This window comes from Vombatus ursinus, unplaced genomic scaffold (assembly GCF_900497805.2).
Source record: "Vombatus ursinus unplaced genomic scaffold, bare-nosed wombat genome assembly UNPS02014791.1, whole genome shotgun sequence".
Classification (NCBI taxonomy): Eukaryota; Metazoa; Chordata; class Mammalia; order Diprotodontia; family Vombatidae; genus Vombatus; species Vombatus ursinus.
The window spans coordinates 27142835-27158798 of NW_020954569.1; the positions used below are offsets into that span (position 1 = coordinate 27142835).

Consider the following 15964-nt stretch of genomic DNA (forward strand, 5'->3'; position numbering starts at 1 on the left):
TCCAGACCATGCTTCACATCCCATCTATGCATTTACCCCAGCTATTTTCTTACCCTCCACCCTGAAGCTGCACATATACTCCCTGTTCCTTCCTTTACCCTCTGATAATTAGATAATATTAATATTGCTTATACATAAGGCACAATCAATCAACTCACCATCTCAATGATATCCTAAAGGAAAACATCCTTCCTTTGCCCCTACTCCCCTATATGATATTTGTCCCCCCTATAAGAATATAAGCTCCTTAAAGGCAAAGACTGTCTCACTTTCATACTTGTAATCAACAGTACCGAGCACAGTACTTTTATTTTTTTCAAATATTTTACAGTCCTTTGTGTAGATCTTAGGAACTTAGCATAGTGGCTCACAAACAGTAGATACTTAAAATGCTTGCCTATTGACTGACTTGATTTCTCCTTTGAATTGACCTCATTAGGCCTTTTTTTTTTGTCATGCACATGTTTTTCTTCCCCTACCCTTTCACAGGATATAAGTTCCTTAAGGGAATGTGTTAAGCACAATCATAGGTTTTAGGATTGGAAAGTACCTTAAATATCATCTTAGTCTGACATCTTCATTTTATAGTTGAGGAAACTGATATTCAGAGAATTTAATTAAATGGCTTGCCCATGGTTACACATAAAGTAAGCAGCACAGATGAGATTTAAACCCAGGACTTATTCCAAATGAGTGCCCTTTCTGGTACAACATGCAATCTCCCACTGAAATAAATGCACAAGATGACTAATTTAAATAAGACATTTAGATGCATGCATCTTGGTATATTTGGTTTAAAAAAAATTACCTCATTATCTTATTACTTCCATTTGACTTTGAAACTCACAGTACGCCCAGATGTCATAAGCAACAATGCTTGTCCCCCATAAACCTTGGTGGTGGGGGTAGGGAGGAGTAACTTGAGAGTTCCCCACCTTCAACTATGGTGTGGGCCCCAAATCTTCTTAAACTTATTAATTCTCACCAGGTTGTCCTAGCCTGGACCAGTTCCTAGTTCCCCAAACCCCAAGGTGAGCAGAGCAATTCTGGAGTCTTTCCAATTAGATCTGATTCAAAGAAATCAATGAAAATCCGTTGGATGGGAACTGCAGAATGAATCTACTTCCACTAGAACTTTCCTGGTCATTAGGTCACAGGGGTTCCCCTAAGGCCACTCAGTAACCACTATCACAAATACAAAAAAAGTATCTACAAAAGTAGCCTTGGGCTACTCAGGAAATTTTGTCTTAGCAGCAAACTGCAGTTATAACCCAAGTGAAATTACTGGACTCTCAGGTCTGTGGAATTATATTGGGTTAGTGTCACAAATACATGCAAATCACTACTATACCCTAATTTACTATATTTTTCATCAAATTCTAAAATTATTATGGGTAAAATTTAAGTCTTGAGAGTTCTAGGTTTTTTAGAGGGAGATTTCTAAAGGAAAAAAAACAGGTAAGAAAGCTGAGTACAGGGGCTGAGCCTTTGAAAGAAAATAAATATCTATTTGAAAGAATTTCTTGATAGCAAATGGAGTTTGCCTTAAGAGTCTCTCATTAACAACTTGACATCAAATGATAGAACTTCTGTAGATAAGCTACTCTACAAGCATGGTATTTTATAGCAACATAAAAATGTGCTTAACCCCAAAAAGGTAATGTGCTGTACACTGTAAAAACTTTACCATCTGTAGCAAATCAGAAATTTCTAAAACAGTTGGAATGTGAAAACACATTCTACAAGCCCACGACCTCTCAAAAAAGATAAAAAGATTGAAGTAGGGGTAGGGAATGAATATGAAACTAAACTATCACCCAGTTTAATGTGTGTAAACGCAGAATAACAGTAAAACTTGCCAATTTCTGGTTTACTTATTTCACTGAAGTTATAAGAAATTTTAAATGGTATGAACAGGAAATTAATAGAAATCACTAAATTACTGAGAGAATAATATTGGGAGAGTGGGAGAAATATTTCACCCTAGCTGGAAAATAGGATGAGTTGCTTTGGGGATAATGGGTGAGGAGAGTGGTAAGTTCAAAGAATGACCTCATACTTCTTGAAGGAAGATGTCTCAGAGATTTACTGTCACAGACTCTGAAGTGCCATCAAAATCAGCTCCTTCTGTTTTACATCTTTTGGTACTATGTTTCCACATCTACTAGCTGTGTTTTGAAAAACAAAAATAATGCTGGTCTGGGAAACTATTTGGTTGACAAGAGAAATGTTCATCTTAGCTCTTTTCTTCTAGAATGTTGGTCTGCAAAATTTTCATAGAGAGAATTGCATATTTCTTATCTCAGAAGGGGATACAAAATAAGAAACATGATTATGCAATTGGTCAAAAAATTATCTGGTTCTCAGTCATTCAGAAGACTGTATCTCGGGGGCAGCTAGGTGGTGCAGTGGATAGAGCATTGGCCCTGACGTCAGGAGGACCTGAGTTCAAATCCAACCTCAGACACATAACATTTACTAGCTGTGTGATTCTGGGCAAGTCACTTAACTTCAATTACCTCACCAAAAAAAAAAAAAAGGCTATGTCTGTTTGGAATTATTTGTATGATGCAAGGAAAAGGGATAGCATTTCATCGGGGACCATAGTTTGTCCTTTGCTGCATAAATGTGAGCAAAACTGACGTCCTTTTTTATCTGACTACCAGGGATGTTTGCAACAAATCCTGAAACTTGGGACAATCAACATGGAGCATACATATACTATACCCATTTCACATTCCATAGGGTTGTTTCATCTTAGCTATGTCTAAATATGAGGCTTTTCTTAGGGTCCTCATTTTTAACATACTAGAATTATATCATACAATATTTATTTTTGGTCCATTTTAAAGGAATTAAACTGATGAGGCTTTTACTACTTACTTTATTGACTCAACTACTCCTTATATTATTCCAGAACTCAGTATTTTGAAAAAACTGAATATATCAAATTTTTGATTTTATTCAGTTACATGAAATACTAAAAAAAAAAAGTTAGGTTCGGTCATGCAACAACCATTTATTAAGTGCCTACTACGTGCCAGGCTTTGTAGTAGGTGATAGTCTTTGCTTCCAAGAAATTAACAGTCTAGCAGGGTAGACAGCACCTGACTACATACAAATAAGATATAGGCAAGATAAATTGGAAATAATCAATAGAGGGAAGGAACTAGCAATAAGGGAAATCAGGAAAAGTTTCTTGTAGAAGGTGAAGTTTTAGGTGGAACTTCAAGGAAACCAAGAGGTAGACATGAGGAGGTAGAGAATTTCAGGCATGGGAGGCAGCCAGTGGAAATTCACAGAGGCAGGAGATGGGCAGGATAGGAGATGTTTTGAGAGGGAATAGCAAGACGGCCAGCCTTCCAGAAGACCAGAAAGGTAAAAGGGGGTTGCTTCCAGGGAAGGGAGAATGTAGGAGAGTCAGTTAGTCAATTAATTAAGCACCTACTACGTGTTGAGCAACGCAGTGCTGTGGATACGAAAAAAAGACAAAAAACAATCCTGCTCTCAAGGAGCTCATAATAGAATGGGGGTAGTCAACAAACATATACAAACATGACACAGATACTCAGACCTTCCATGTACAGGTCAAGGCCCTCCACTCTCATCATGAGCTCTATTTTTTTGAGTAGAGCTAAAGATCGCTTCTGCACTGGGAAAGAGAAGGGCAAGATCATACCAGCACAGTGGGAAAGGGAATATATACAAAAGGAAGATTACTTAACCACAAAACTTTAGGTTTCATACTTTAATTTCTAGCATTTGAGAATTCTTGTAAAAAGAGCGCCTTAAAGACTACTGGGCAGCTGGCGGAAGGTTCTGTTATTGGTGCACAGGATAAACATAATCAGGATTTAACTGTCAAAGTTCTTCCTTTTTTCTCTGATTACCACTCTTTTCTAGAATCAAATATTTATCATGATTGGTCAATGTAACCTAGGTCTTAGAAGATTCTACAAGGTTTAAGGTTTTCATCAATGATATAGATAAAGGCATAGATGGTATGCTTATCAAATTTGCAGATGACAGAAAGATGGGAGTGATAACTACAACAATGAGCAACCACTGAGTGGAATATAAGAAGATGAAATTCAATACAAATAAATGTAAAGCTTACACCTGGGTGCAAAAAAAATCAACTTCACAAATATAGGATGAGTGAAGCATAGACAGAGAACAGGAGCTCTGGCATGGAGATTTTAGAGGACTGTATGTTCAACAAGTCAGCTCTGTGATACTGCAGTCAAGAAAAGCTTAAGAGACCTTGAGCTGAATTAAGAAGGGCACAGCCTGTGGAACAGTGAGCCATCATTGGACCTCATGTGGAGTGCCACGTTCAGTTTTGGGTATTTAAGAAGGATATGGAGCAGCTAGGTGGCACGGTGGATAGAGCACCGGCCCTGGATTCAGGAGGACCTGAGTTCAAATCCGGCCTCAGACACATAATATTTACTAGCTGTGTGACCCTGGGCAAGTCACCCCACTGCCTAGCTAAAAAAAAAAAGGATATGGACAGGCTAGCCAGTGTCCAGACAAGAGTAACCAAGATGGTTCAGAGCCCTGAGTCTGCATCATGAGGATTGGCTGAAAGAAGTGGGTATTGTTTAGCCTGGAGACTGGAGACTCGGAGGGGACAAGACAACTGTCTTTTAAGTATCTGAAGGGCTGTCATGTGGAAGAGAGAACAGACTTGCTCCATTTGGTCTCAGGAGCAATGGATAAAAGTTGCAAGGGGCCAATTTCTATTTAGGGTCAGGAAAAACTAACAATTAGAGCTGTCAAAAGGGGGGAGGATGGGCTACCTATAGCGATGGCAGGTTCCCTCTCCTTGGGGGTCTTAAAGTAGAAAAATGGATGACCCTTTGTCAGGTATCTTACAATGGGAAATCTTTTGGTGTGGGGGTTGGACCCGAGGGCCACTGAGGTCTCTTCCAACTCTGAAATGGTATGTTTCTACTTCCAGATTAAGCCTGCATTTAAAGTATCTCCAGAGTTAGGTTGTGCTCAGTGACAAATACAGTCCCCAAACACAGACTTTGAAAATCTTTGACACAAGCACATGCCCACTTCAATTTGTTTTGACAGAAAGCAGGCAAGGACAGGAAGGGTGAGAGGGGGCATCTGCTGAGGTAATTTATCTTAGTGTGCTTCATTTCTCCTATGATGAAGAAAGAATAATGTTAGTTTGTTGTTTGCCAAAGACATGGGGATTTTTCAGTGAATGAATGGTACTATAAATACACAGCATTATTCTGCCCTGCTCCTGAGGACACTGCCTGTCTAGACAGTCTCTACATAACACATTTTAATAAAACCAGAGCTCCTGGTTGAGTTGTCTGAGCACCATGAGGTCATCGGGATGGAAACACTGCCCCAAATAAAATCATTATTAAACAAAGGATGATCAGATAGAGAAGTTCATCATATTTTCACAGAACATTATAACTGGAAGGGACAGTCAAGATCATTTAACTCTAACCCTCAGTTTGCAAATGATGATGCTGACACTCAACATATACATATGTATATGTGTATATATGATTTGCCTCTCTTTGTATTCCCAGTGCTTCGCACAGAGTAGGTGCTTAATAAATGCTTACTGACTGATTTTAACGTCTGAATCTGCTATGTTGAAAGTACGTACTAGTTTATGATGCTGGCATATTTTATTTCTGATTTCAAAGAGGAGCATTTTCCAGATGGGGTAGAGGTTAGAAGGAAAGGTCAGACAGGTAATAAGTAGCGGAGCAAGGATCTGAGCTCATGTCTTACTGATTCCAAGTTATTCTAGTACATCATACTCCCAACTCCTGTCTTACTCTTATTTTAATGGCTGTTCCCTATCTGTGGACCAAAAAGCAAAGATTTCAAAAATCTTCAACATAAGAAGAGGTCAGATGGGGTTTCTTTTCTACAGGTAGTTGATGTGCCTTTGTCTAGATTGGACCCTGAGCTTGAAATGTTACCTCTCCTCAACTTCACCTCTTAAAAGGACTAGCCCCCTTCCAAGATTAACTAGAACATCATCTCTTACATGGAGCCCCTCACCTCCTCTGACCAGCTGTTACTGCTTCTCCTTGATGAAATTACCTTGCATTTACTTTGCATCTATTTTGCATCTATTTATATGAATACAGGTTGTTTTCATTTTTGTCTCTGTAACCTCAGCACCAACTAGCCCAGAGCTTGGTACATAGGCACTTAAAAACTGCTTGTAGATTGTTACTACATTTTGGGAATATAGAGATTTCTGACAACTTCCTCCCTTCACCACGCCCCCCACCCTTCCAAAGAATTACTTTAACTACTCCCCTCCCCATAAATGGTATTAGGTTAGGATTTTTCATGTGATTGATAATATAAACATTATAATTTCTTGCACACTTCTGAGGTGCCATACTTTCACTCAAGAAATAAGTTATGTAGGCAGCATATGTTATTATTATGTGCTATATTATTTCTGCTTTAAAAAAAAAAATCCTTCAATGCCTCACTGGAGCCCACAGGTGTCCCTGGTTTCTCAAAGACTGTCAGTGAAACACCAGCTCTAACAGGCTACACCAAGATGAACAAGCTTATTTGCCAACCACTAGACTGACGTGTTAGCTGAGGCACAATAAATTCAGAAAGGTATATCCCCAGAAGGCTGCCTAACACATGAGATAATTTTTTCAGCCACTCCAACCCAGGAAATAGTCAACTGAGGCATGGAGGGAGGAGTACTATTTGAATCAGCAGTGGGACCGACTGATTCAAAGACCTCCAACTATGAAATTCATACCGGTAAGTGTGAAATCATGGCTGCTATGCACATGTACCAATGGGGGCAAAGAGATGCGATGCCTCAGAATTATTCTGCAAACAGTAGGATTAGAATATGACCAGTTTCCAGTACTTTGCTTTGCCTCCTCAATTGCTTGTTGTATAATCTAACTCTTTCATTTCTAGTCCCAAATCCTGTTGATATGGCATGAGAGTTTTTCCAGTTATTTTTTTATGAGGAACTAAATCAAGCTGTCTGGACCAGTAAACCCAGCTACAGAATACATGAGGAAGAAAAGACCACAGGCCACATCCTCTATAGAACAATTCCTTTTGCACAGGAGGAAAAAAAAAAACCCAAAATGTGTTCTGCAGCTGCAGATGACACCTCAAATCCAGTTAACATATAAATACATGAACTACAGAGAAATACAGGTAAAAGGGGAACTAGGGCTGAGCATGACCTCTATCATGACTCCTGCTGTTTGAGTGTGACTACCTCAGCAAAACACATCACAAAAAAAGCTGCACTAACAAAGTATATTCACTTTTGCATTAAAGAAAGTGCTATTATCCCAAGACAGAGATTAGTACCTCCCCTCTGGGACATCACCAATTTATCTTGTTTGTACACAGTGGTTTGTACGTTGTCTTCCCCATTTTGACCTGAGTTCAAATCTGACCTCGACACTAGCTATGTGACCGTGGGCAAATCACTTAACATCTGTTTGCCTCAATTTCCTCAATTGTGAAATGAGGATAAGAACAGCACCTACCTCAAAGAGTTGTTGTAAGGATCAAATGAAATATTTGTAAAGTGCTACACACGGTACTTGGCATATAGTAGGCACTACATAAATGCTTATAAGACCGTAAGCATGAACTATTTTTGGTGCTTTTTGTATTCCCAGTGCTCGGCACAGAGTAGGTGCTTAATAAATGCTTGCTGACTGATTTTAATGTCTGAATCTGGTATGTTTAAAGCACATACTAATTTATGATGCTGGCATACTTTATTTCTGATTTCAAAGGGGAGTATTTCCCTAGTGGGGTGAAGGTGAGGAGGAAAAATGATGAACAGATGTATCAATAAGGACCAGTAGGAACCCCTTACAGCTCGACACAAGCGTCTCTATGAGTCATCATGCTATAGAGAGCAAAAAAGTATAAATCTCACCTGCCTTAAGCCTGGAATGCAGAGTCCAGCTCTAGGAGGCCACAGGCCTGTAGTTCTGGACTGCAACATCTTGTTTCTGCCCTGTTTGAATCTCCCAGAGGACCAGATACAAACGAGACCTTTCGTTAAGTATTTTCCAGAGCAGTTCAAAACACACTGGGAGCAGTGTAAGAGTTAATTACTGTAACCTCTCTGCCTATCTCTCAGATCTCTGAGGTTGACTTGGCCTGGGAGCAGAACAACCCAGGAGACCAGCTAACTAGAGTAAGTTTCTCCACTACTGAGGATTATTTTAGTCTAAGCGCCCCAACTTTAGAGCCTCCTCTGGGTGCTAGAACAGAAGCTGCCCGGGATCAGCTGGCATCTTCTTATGAATGTTTTGGTCATAGGACATCCTATCATCCACTCGGCATGCAGTCCCTGGCCCATATCTGACTACTGGCTGAGGCTCTTTCTACTACAGATCTAATCAGCCCACACAATCGAGTATTTGAGGTTTCTGTGTTTCCTCTGCATGAGCTTTTTTGTCTTAGCTGAGAGAGGCAGCAGAGTGGGGTAGAAAGAGTCCTGGGCTTAAAATTAGGAGAAATTTGTGCTCAGATCCTGCCTCTGATTCTTACTAAATGTGCAACCATAGGCAAGTCACTTAACTTCTATGAAGCTCAATTTCACTACCTATAAAAAGAGGAAGACAATAGTACTCCCTGGGGGGGGGGGGGCAGCTAGGTGGCACACGGGATAGAGCTCCAGCCTTGGAGTCAGGAGGACCTGAGTTCAAATCTGACCTCAGACACTTGACACTCTTACTAGCTGTGTAACCCTGGGCAAGTCATTTAACCCCAAGTGCCTCACCAAAACAAAACAAAACAAATAACACTCCTTGAGCAGTTCCTTACAAAATTGTTGTAAGGATCAAATGACATAAGTTTTGTAAAGCACTGGGTCTGAGTCTAGCCTCACACACTTTCTAGCTATGGGACTTGGAGCATATAATGTCTATGCAGTTTGCCTCAGTTTTTTCAACTGTAAAAACTGGGATAATAAATGCTCCTTCCTCCTAGGGTCATTGTGAGGATCAAGTGAGATAATATTTATAAAGTCCTTAGCACAATGCTTGGCACACAGGAGGCACTTAAGAAATCCATCCATCCTTCCTTTCTTTTTTCTTTCCTTCCTTCTATTCTTCCTCTCATCTACTATTATTACTGTTAGGCTGTAAGTTGCCTGAGGCACATCATGTCTTCCTTATCCAGCACACCACCTATTATAGCGCTGGGTGCATAAAATATAATGCCTACTGAGTGATTCACTAATACGATAAGATGTAGTAAGATGCTACATGAAATTGGTATGGTTATGCTGGGTGAACAATATCATTTCACACTAATTCATTAAAGCTCTCTTCGGGCCATGGAACTCATAGTTATATATGAAGTGTTTTTTTTTTTTTTTCCTTAGGAAAGGAAGCTAGATGTTTTAAAGGAGGTGTTTTTTAACTCTCTGTAATGTGGCTCTACAGATATTTCCTTTGTAAATTAAAGAATACTATCTGGAAGGGGACTATTTTACAATCTCCACTAGCAGCTTTGCTCCTGTCATTTTGGGCCTCATTACTTTGGAAGCCATGGACTGAATAATTTTATATGCTAGTTTCCTGTGTGCCGAAAAACCTTTATACAGCATATGCTGTATAAAGATACTGACTTTGTTGACTTGTATTCTACTTATTTCTGTCCTTAATAATTCTCTGCTACTTGTTCTCTCTCACGTCCTTTTTTTTGGGGGGGGGGCAAACATGTGATTTCACTGGTGTAACTCATTCCCAGTGAGGAAACTCCCTACATCAACACAGAGCTGCAATTGTTCTGCAATTTGGAGAGTTTTCTGGGGCAGTGAGTTCAAGGACTTGCCTATCAGTATGTATAAAACAGAGGTAAAGCTTGAACCCAAGTCTTCTTGACCATCCACTATGCCATGCTGCTTTGGATACTGCTCTCCAATATACCAATGTATTTAGCCAAGCACGGATTGCTTGCTAATCATAGGATCTTAGATCCGGAGTTAGAAGGGACCTCGAGAGGCTCCAGGTACTAATGGAACTGTAAGTTCTAAAGGATTCTTTGACAATTCCACTTCCCCTTTCTTTAATCAAGCTGCAGAATCTATGTTTTGGTAACTTATTTGATATGAGGGGTGAGAATTCCGGTTCATTGTCCTGTGGTAGGACGGATGTAGCTAAAGGGTAACAACTAAGAAACATTTTAAAAGCTACTACCTTCCTGTGGCTTCTTCTTTAATCATGACAATAAGGGTAAGTCTGCTCTCTAAGTCTATTTGTAAATTCAAGGTTTGGAGCAATTCAAACATCACAAGCACAAGGGATGATGTTCATTTAAAAGATTAAGGAAAGTAGTGAGAATTTAACTAGAAATGTGGCTCTCTGAAGTACATCAAGCTGGGCGGACCATACCCATTGCCAGAAGCAGATCACCAAAAACACTCAATTGATGGTTTCTGTTTTTCAAATACTATGCTTTACAAAAGAGCTAACCAACTGATCTACTTCTTGCCTCCGAGGGAGTAACTGAGAGCAATGATCGGTTCATTCTTTGTATTTATAGATCCAGCTTTTAGAACGGTGCCAGGCACATAGTTGGCATTTAATAAATGTTCATTGATTGACTGAAAATTAAACAAAACTCTCATCAGAAATCATCTTCCAATGCATATTGGTAAGGCTCCAGATGAATGTTCAGAATCACTTTAAGCTGAGATAATAACAGATAATGTTAAGATACTAATTTATAAAAAAAAGAAAAAAGCAAAGAGAAGCAGAGACAGTAGAAAGTAAGTTACCTACCTGTGCTACCTCCTCAAAATCTTCGTGACGTTTCTGCAGTGCTCTGGCCCTGTGGAGAGATTTGCCCACGCCAGTATGCTTGCTTAGAAATGCTTCTCCATGGTTCTCAATCCAGTCCAACACCTAGAATGGAAAACAAAGAATAGCTCTCATTAATGCTTTAATGTTGGTCAGTGAAGATTAAATTCTGCCATAGAATAAACTGGGATAAGAAAATCCAGATTTGAACGGAAGTTCAAGAGTAGTGTTGAGATATTGGTATATAACAGATTTTATAGTCAAATCTTATATCAGCTTTTCCATTATCTTACATTAAATGTCACTCTAAAAGCAGAAATGTAACTGTTTAGATATTACATGAGTTATAAAGCTGAGAAGGTTCAGTTAACTGCACTTTGAAAAATAATTGATAGCTTTGAAAATGAAAATTCACACTCAACTCATGCATTAACTAGGTAATTTCTGACCCACTGTTAGAAAATCCAAGTTTATTAACTAGACCACAAGAAAACAAAGAAATGAATGCAAAAGATGATTTAGACCATCCTTTCTATTTGACCAACAATGTTCCACAGATTGAGGGTTTTTAGTTATAATTCCATAACTGGAATACTTAAAAATTTTCTCTTCTTTAAATACCACAGCAGTAAATAAGATTAGTAAAAACAAAGAAGTTAAACTATTTAATGAACAGCCACTCTCACTTATCACTACAATACAATGAATAGTCTGCTAGCTTTCCACCTAAAAAATCATAGATAATTGACTATACCTAAAAAACAATGTTTTTATTATAATAATTGTATACACCTTACCTGACTCCCTTTTCTTCCAAAGGTGGTGAGGGTAGATTAAGAGCATGTAATTGTCATGTGTAATACTAGATTAAAAATTAAGTGTTTTATTTAAATAATAAAGTCAAAATTTTATCAAAATTACCAATACTTGAAAAATACAATATATAATATTCAAGTCTGAATGATGGATGATTCAGAATAATTTTGACCATCTTTTGCATTACAGTAAAATTATGAGAATCAACATAGGTCACAGGAAATTGGATTGGGTATCTTGGTAACATTTGTAACTGTGTTAGCAGATTAAAATATGATTCTTTACCAAAATTTAAAAAAATAGTGACCCACAGAGCTATCTTATGGGGTTGACAGAGTTAGTAGCTTAGGGATAGAGAATCACCTTATTCTTTGTTAACTGAGAAATAGAGATTCCATGCTTTGCACTGCTGTGGCTAATTGAGTGACAATTAGGCCTCTGGACAGAGAAGGAGGAAGCGGCTGATAGATGCTACCTCCATTATTCACAGTTAGCTTGCTCTCCGTAACCTTCTGAACTTCCCCCATGCAAACCAGAGCCAATGTAATTAACTGTCAAGCAGCTATGGGACTATTCCTCAGACATTGGGTAACTCTTACACATTTAATCTTCTCTAAAGTAAATGACACATATACTACATTTGTGATGCTTTAGAATTCTCTGAAATTACTATCAACATGTCTTGTCGGATAAGCAGTAAACAGAGAAGAGGCCAGGTTCTAAAGCCCCAATCTTTATACTCTGATTTTTAGGTTGTTCTCTTGAGGACCTTTAACTTTGGGCCAACTTAGGTTTTCTGTGGAGAAAATAAACCTATGTGCATATGGGTGTCCTGTCTTATACCTGAAGCTGGTTACTCAACCCATTTCTGTTAACAACAACCATTTTTCCAGACACCTGGAGGCAGAAAATAATTTTATAAACATTCTCATCTTTTCACCACATCCTGTTGGTTCGTCCTCTGTAATGTTTCTTGAATCCATCTTTTACTTTCCATTCTCATTGCCACCACCTTAGGTGACATACTTACCCCACTTCATATCTGGACCACTGCCACAGCCTCCTGGTTGGCCTACCTGCCCTTTACTGCCAGATTACTGTTTCGAAAACATTGCCCTCATCATGTCACTTCCCAGTTCAAAAACTTTCAATGGATCCTCATTACTGAACACAGGAAACTAGATGCAAGCTGGCATTCAAAGCCCTCTCCATCTGACTCCATTCAACCTGACACCCCAACATGAAGCCTCTGCTGAAGGCAGGCCAGTCTACTCATTGTCTCTCCCAGACTGATTATCTCTGGATTCATTCATCTAAATGCATTCTACATGTGATGCTTAACCCCTGCCTTTCGGACTCTGCTAATGTATTCTCCTTGCCTGAAACACCTTCTACCTCTTATCTACCTATCAATATCCTACCCATTTTTCAGGAAGCCCCATCTCTATCTCCTTCCAATCACTATAGCCTGAGCTCATAAAGTACTCATTGTTTATACCATTCTTTTTAGTACTTAACCATATGTACTGCTGAGGACAGAGGATAGAACCTTGAAGAACACCTATATCTAGAGGGTAGGAGAAAGAACAGGAATCATCAAAGGACAATGAGAAATGGCAGCTAAGGTTAGGAAAGGAAACAGGATATTACCCTATCACTGAAGCCACAGTTTTAATAAGGTGAGGATGGTAAAAAAAAAAAAATCATTTAAGTGATTTTCTCAGAAAAAATAATGAAGACAATGTTTTGAATTAAAAGGGCATATCATGCATTCAAAACCAAATGGAACTTTTTTTTGTTTTGATTTTTCGCTGTTTCTGAATACTTAATAAAGAGGCAACTATGTGGCACTTTGAATAGAGTGTTAGGCCTGGAATCACAAAGACCTAAGTTCAAACATGGCCTGAGACACTAGCTCTGTGGCCCTGAGCAAGCCACTTAATGTCTGTGTGCCTCAGTTTCCTCAATTGTAAAATAGGAATAATAATAGTACCTATCTCCCAGCATTGTTGTGAGATTCAAATGAGATAATATTTGTAAAGTCCTTAGCATAGTGCCTGGAAAGTGGTAGTCATTTAATAATTTCTTGTTCTCTTTCTTCCCTACCTTACACCATTATTTCTCATTATTAAAATGACCTTGAACTATTATACAGTCCTTAGTAGAAAAGGACTAACCCTAGCAGCTGAAAAGACTGTTACGCAAACTACTTGACAGGCTATAAGCATATCACAGTATAGAATGCGTTAGGCTGTCAAGAAAGGCCCTTGTCAAATTCCAGCTGACTCCTGCCCCTAGAGAACATTTTGATTCTGAGGAAAGTTGTAAAACTCCACTGGGGTGAGTCTGGTCTGGGGGATTATTGATTACACTTGTTCTAAGGCTCCCTCAAGAGACTGCATTCTTTCCATAGAAGCAGCATGGCATGATGCCAGCCTTGGGAGTCAGAAGACCTGGGTTCAAGTCTCTCACTTGATATTTAATGTGTGACCACATGCAAATTACTTAATTTCTCTAAACTTCAGTTTTCTACAAAATGAAGATCATAATACTGGTACTACATATTCTACAGGATTTGTTGTGAGGCTCAAATGAAATAATATATGTCAGGTTTTACAAACCATAAAGCGTTGTATTAGTATTCCAGATGTCACCCTACTAGCTAGTTCAGCCCTGTGGCTTTTAGTAACTTCTTTTTCTGAACCCTCTAAGTGAAACTCATTTATTAGGCTAGCCCAGAACCACTTTAATCTCTATTGGAGAACTCTGGACTAAAGGCAAATACAGGTCTCTTTTAAGGCTACTCGGGCCTAGTCTCCTGTTCTGGTCCAACACCTTCAAATTTGACCTAGTAGTGGATTGGCCAACACACAGATTTTATATGGCCTCCCAGATGACACCACCTTTAGGCTGCTGTGAAGATTTCCAGGTTAAGTCTGGAGTGATACTGAAAGGTGACTGACAGAATGCTGCACGATCAAATTCAACGAGTTTGCTGTCTTTTCTATTTAAAATTCTATTATTCATGAGGGTTGAATTTGCACTTATGTCACATCTTTTCCTCATCTGAGTAAGCATCCTGAAGAGAGGAACTATATATTTGACTTCCTAGGTTCACAGAAATAAATATCTCCCTTTTAGATGAACACGGGTCCTGTCATCAAAGCTGACTGTTGAGTGGCTGTTCATTTAGGGCTAAGCACTTTTTTCTAAAAGTTTTTAGGAAACAGATGCCCTCAGCTGGTGTTGCTGTATTAGCCACCTGATTTGAAGGCACATATAACAATCAGTTAAATTGTTTATGTGACCAAAAATCCTTTGAGGACACATTACGAAACCTGGGCACCACTCACTCTGAAAAAAATGTCTCAATGACAACTTCAAGATTGAACCTCCAAGTCTGGATACATTTAATGGAATGCGCCTCTGGGCATAAAGCCAATACCAGGCGGAAGAAAGCTATCAAATATTTTAAGCCTGAAAGGAATGTAAAGAGATGCATAAATAATAGCTATGCTACATTCAACTTTCAAAATTTGACAGAAAGCCCACAAAGTCTATTTCATTCTTCTTAGTTACAACACATTGTGTCTACCCTGCATTTTTTACATATCAGGTGCTTTTCTAACACAGAAAAAAAGGAGTAAGTCATTAGCAAAATGGGCAGTTAAGTGGCTCAGTGGATAGCATAGGGCTTGGAGTCAGGAAGATGAGTTCAAATCCAGTCACGGACAATAGCTGGTGTGACACTGGGCAAGTCACTTGACCTCTGTTTTGCCTCAGTTTTCTCATCTGTAAAATAGGAATGATAATAATGGCATCTACCTCTAAGGGGTGCTGAAAGGATCAAATGAGATAATATTTGCAAAGCCAGTGACTAGCACATTTTAGATGCTATATAAATATTAACTATTATTATTATTATTATTATTATCACAAACAAAACACAGGTAGATGATGAATCCCAGAATAGATTTTACATAGACCACTATTTTGAAAATGAAAAAGAATAGGAAAATAACAAGTCAAGGAAGGTCAGAAGGTGAATTTTTTTATGACAGAATTTCTTTTTTAATTTAAAGTTTCAGTGATGCAGAATTTTAAAAAGTCAGTTATCAACAGTTTCTCAACTCCCAGTCCATCAACTGATGTCTTCTTCATCCCTGGCCCCTCACAAAAAGAAATGGTAAGTGCCAGTAAATTTCCCACAGTGGCAAGAGAAATTCAGTCAAGCAGCCAACAATTAGATTTCTAACAAAGACAAAGGAAATTCAATCCATCAACAAAGGCCTACTATGTGCCTGGCACTGCAAAAAGAAATGGTAAGTGCT

The 15964-nt window shown here is 38.8% G+C and overlaps 1 protein-coding gene across 4 annotated transcripts in view; it reads right to left on the reverse strand.

The window, feature by feature from the left end:
- The window catches only part of TRIO (trio Rho guanine nucleotide exchange factor), a 505121-nt gene that overhangs the window by 213503 nt on the left and 275654 nt on the right, over window positions 1-15964 (reverse strand). For all 4 annotated transcript variants that reach the window (XM_027868779.1, XM_027868780.1, XM_027868781.1 and 1 more), the window contains exon 11: window positions 10800-10922. In XM_027868779.1, coding sequence (XP_027724580.1) covers window positions 10800-10922 — 123 coding nt within the window. The remainder of the gene's footprint in view (window positions 1-10799; window positions 10923-15964) is intronic.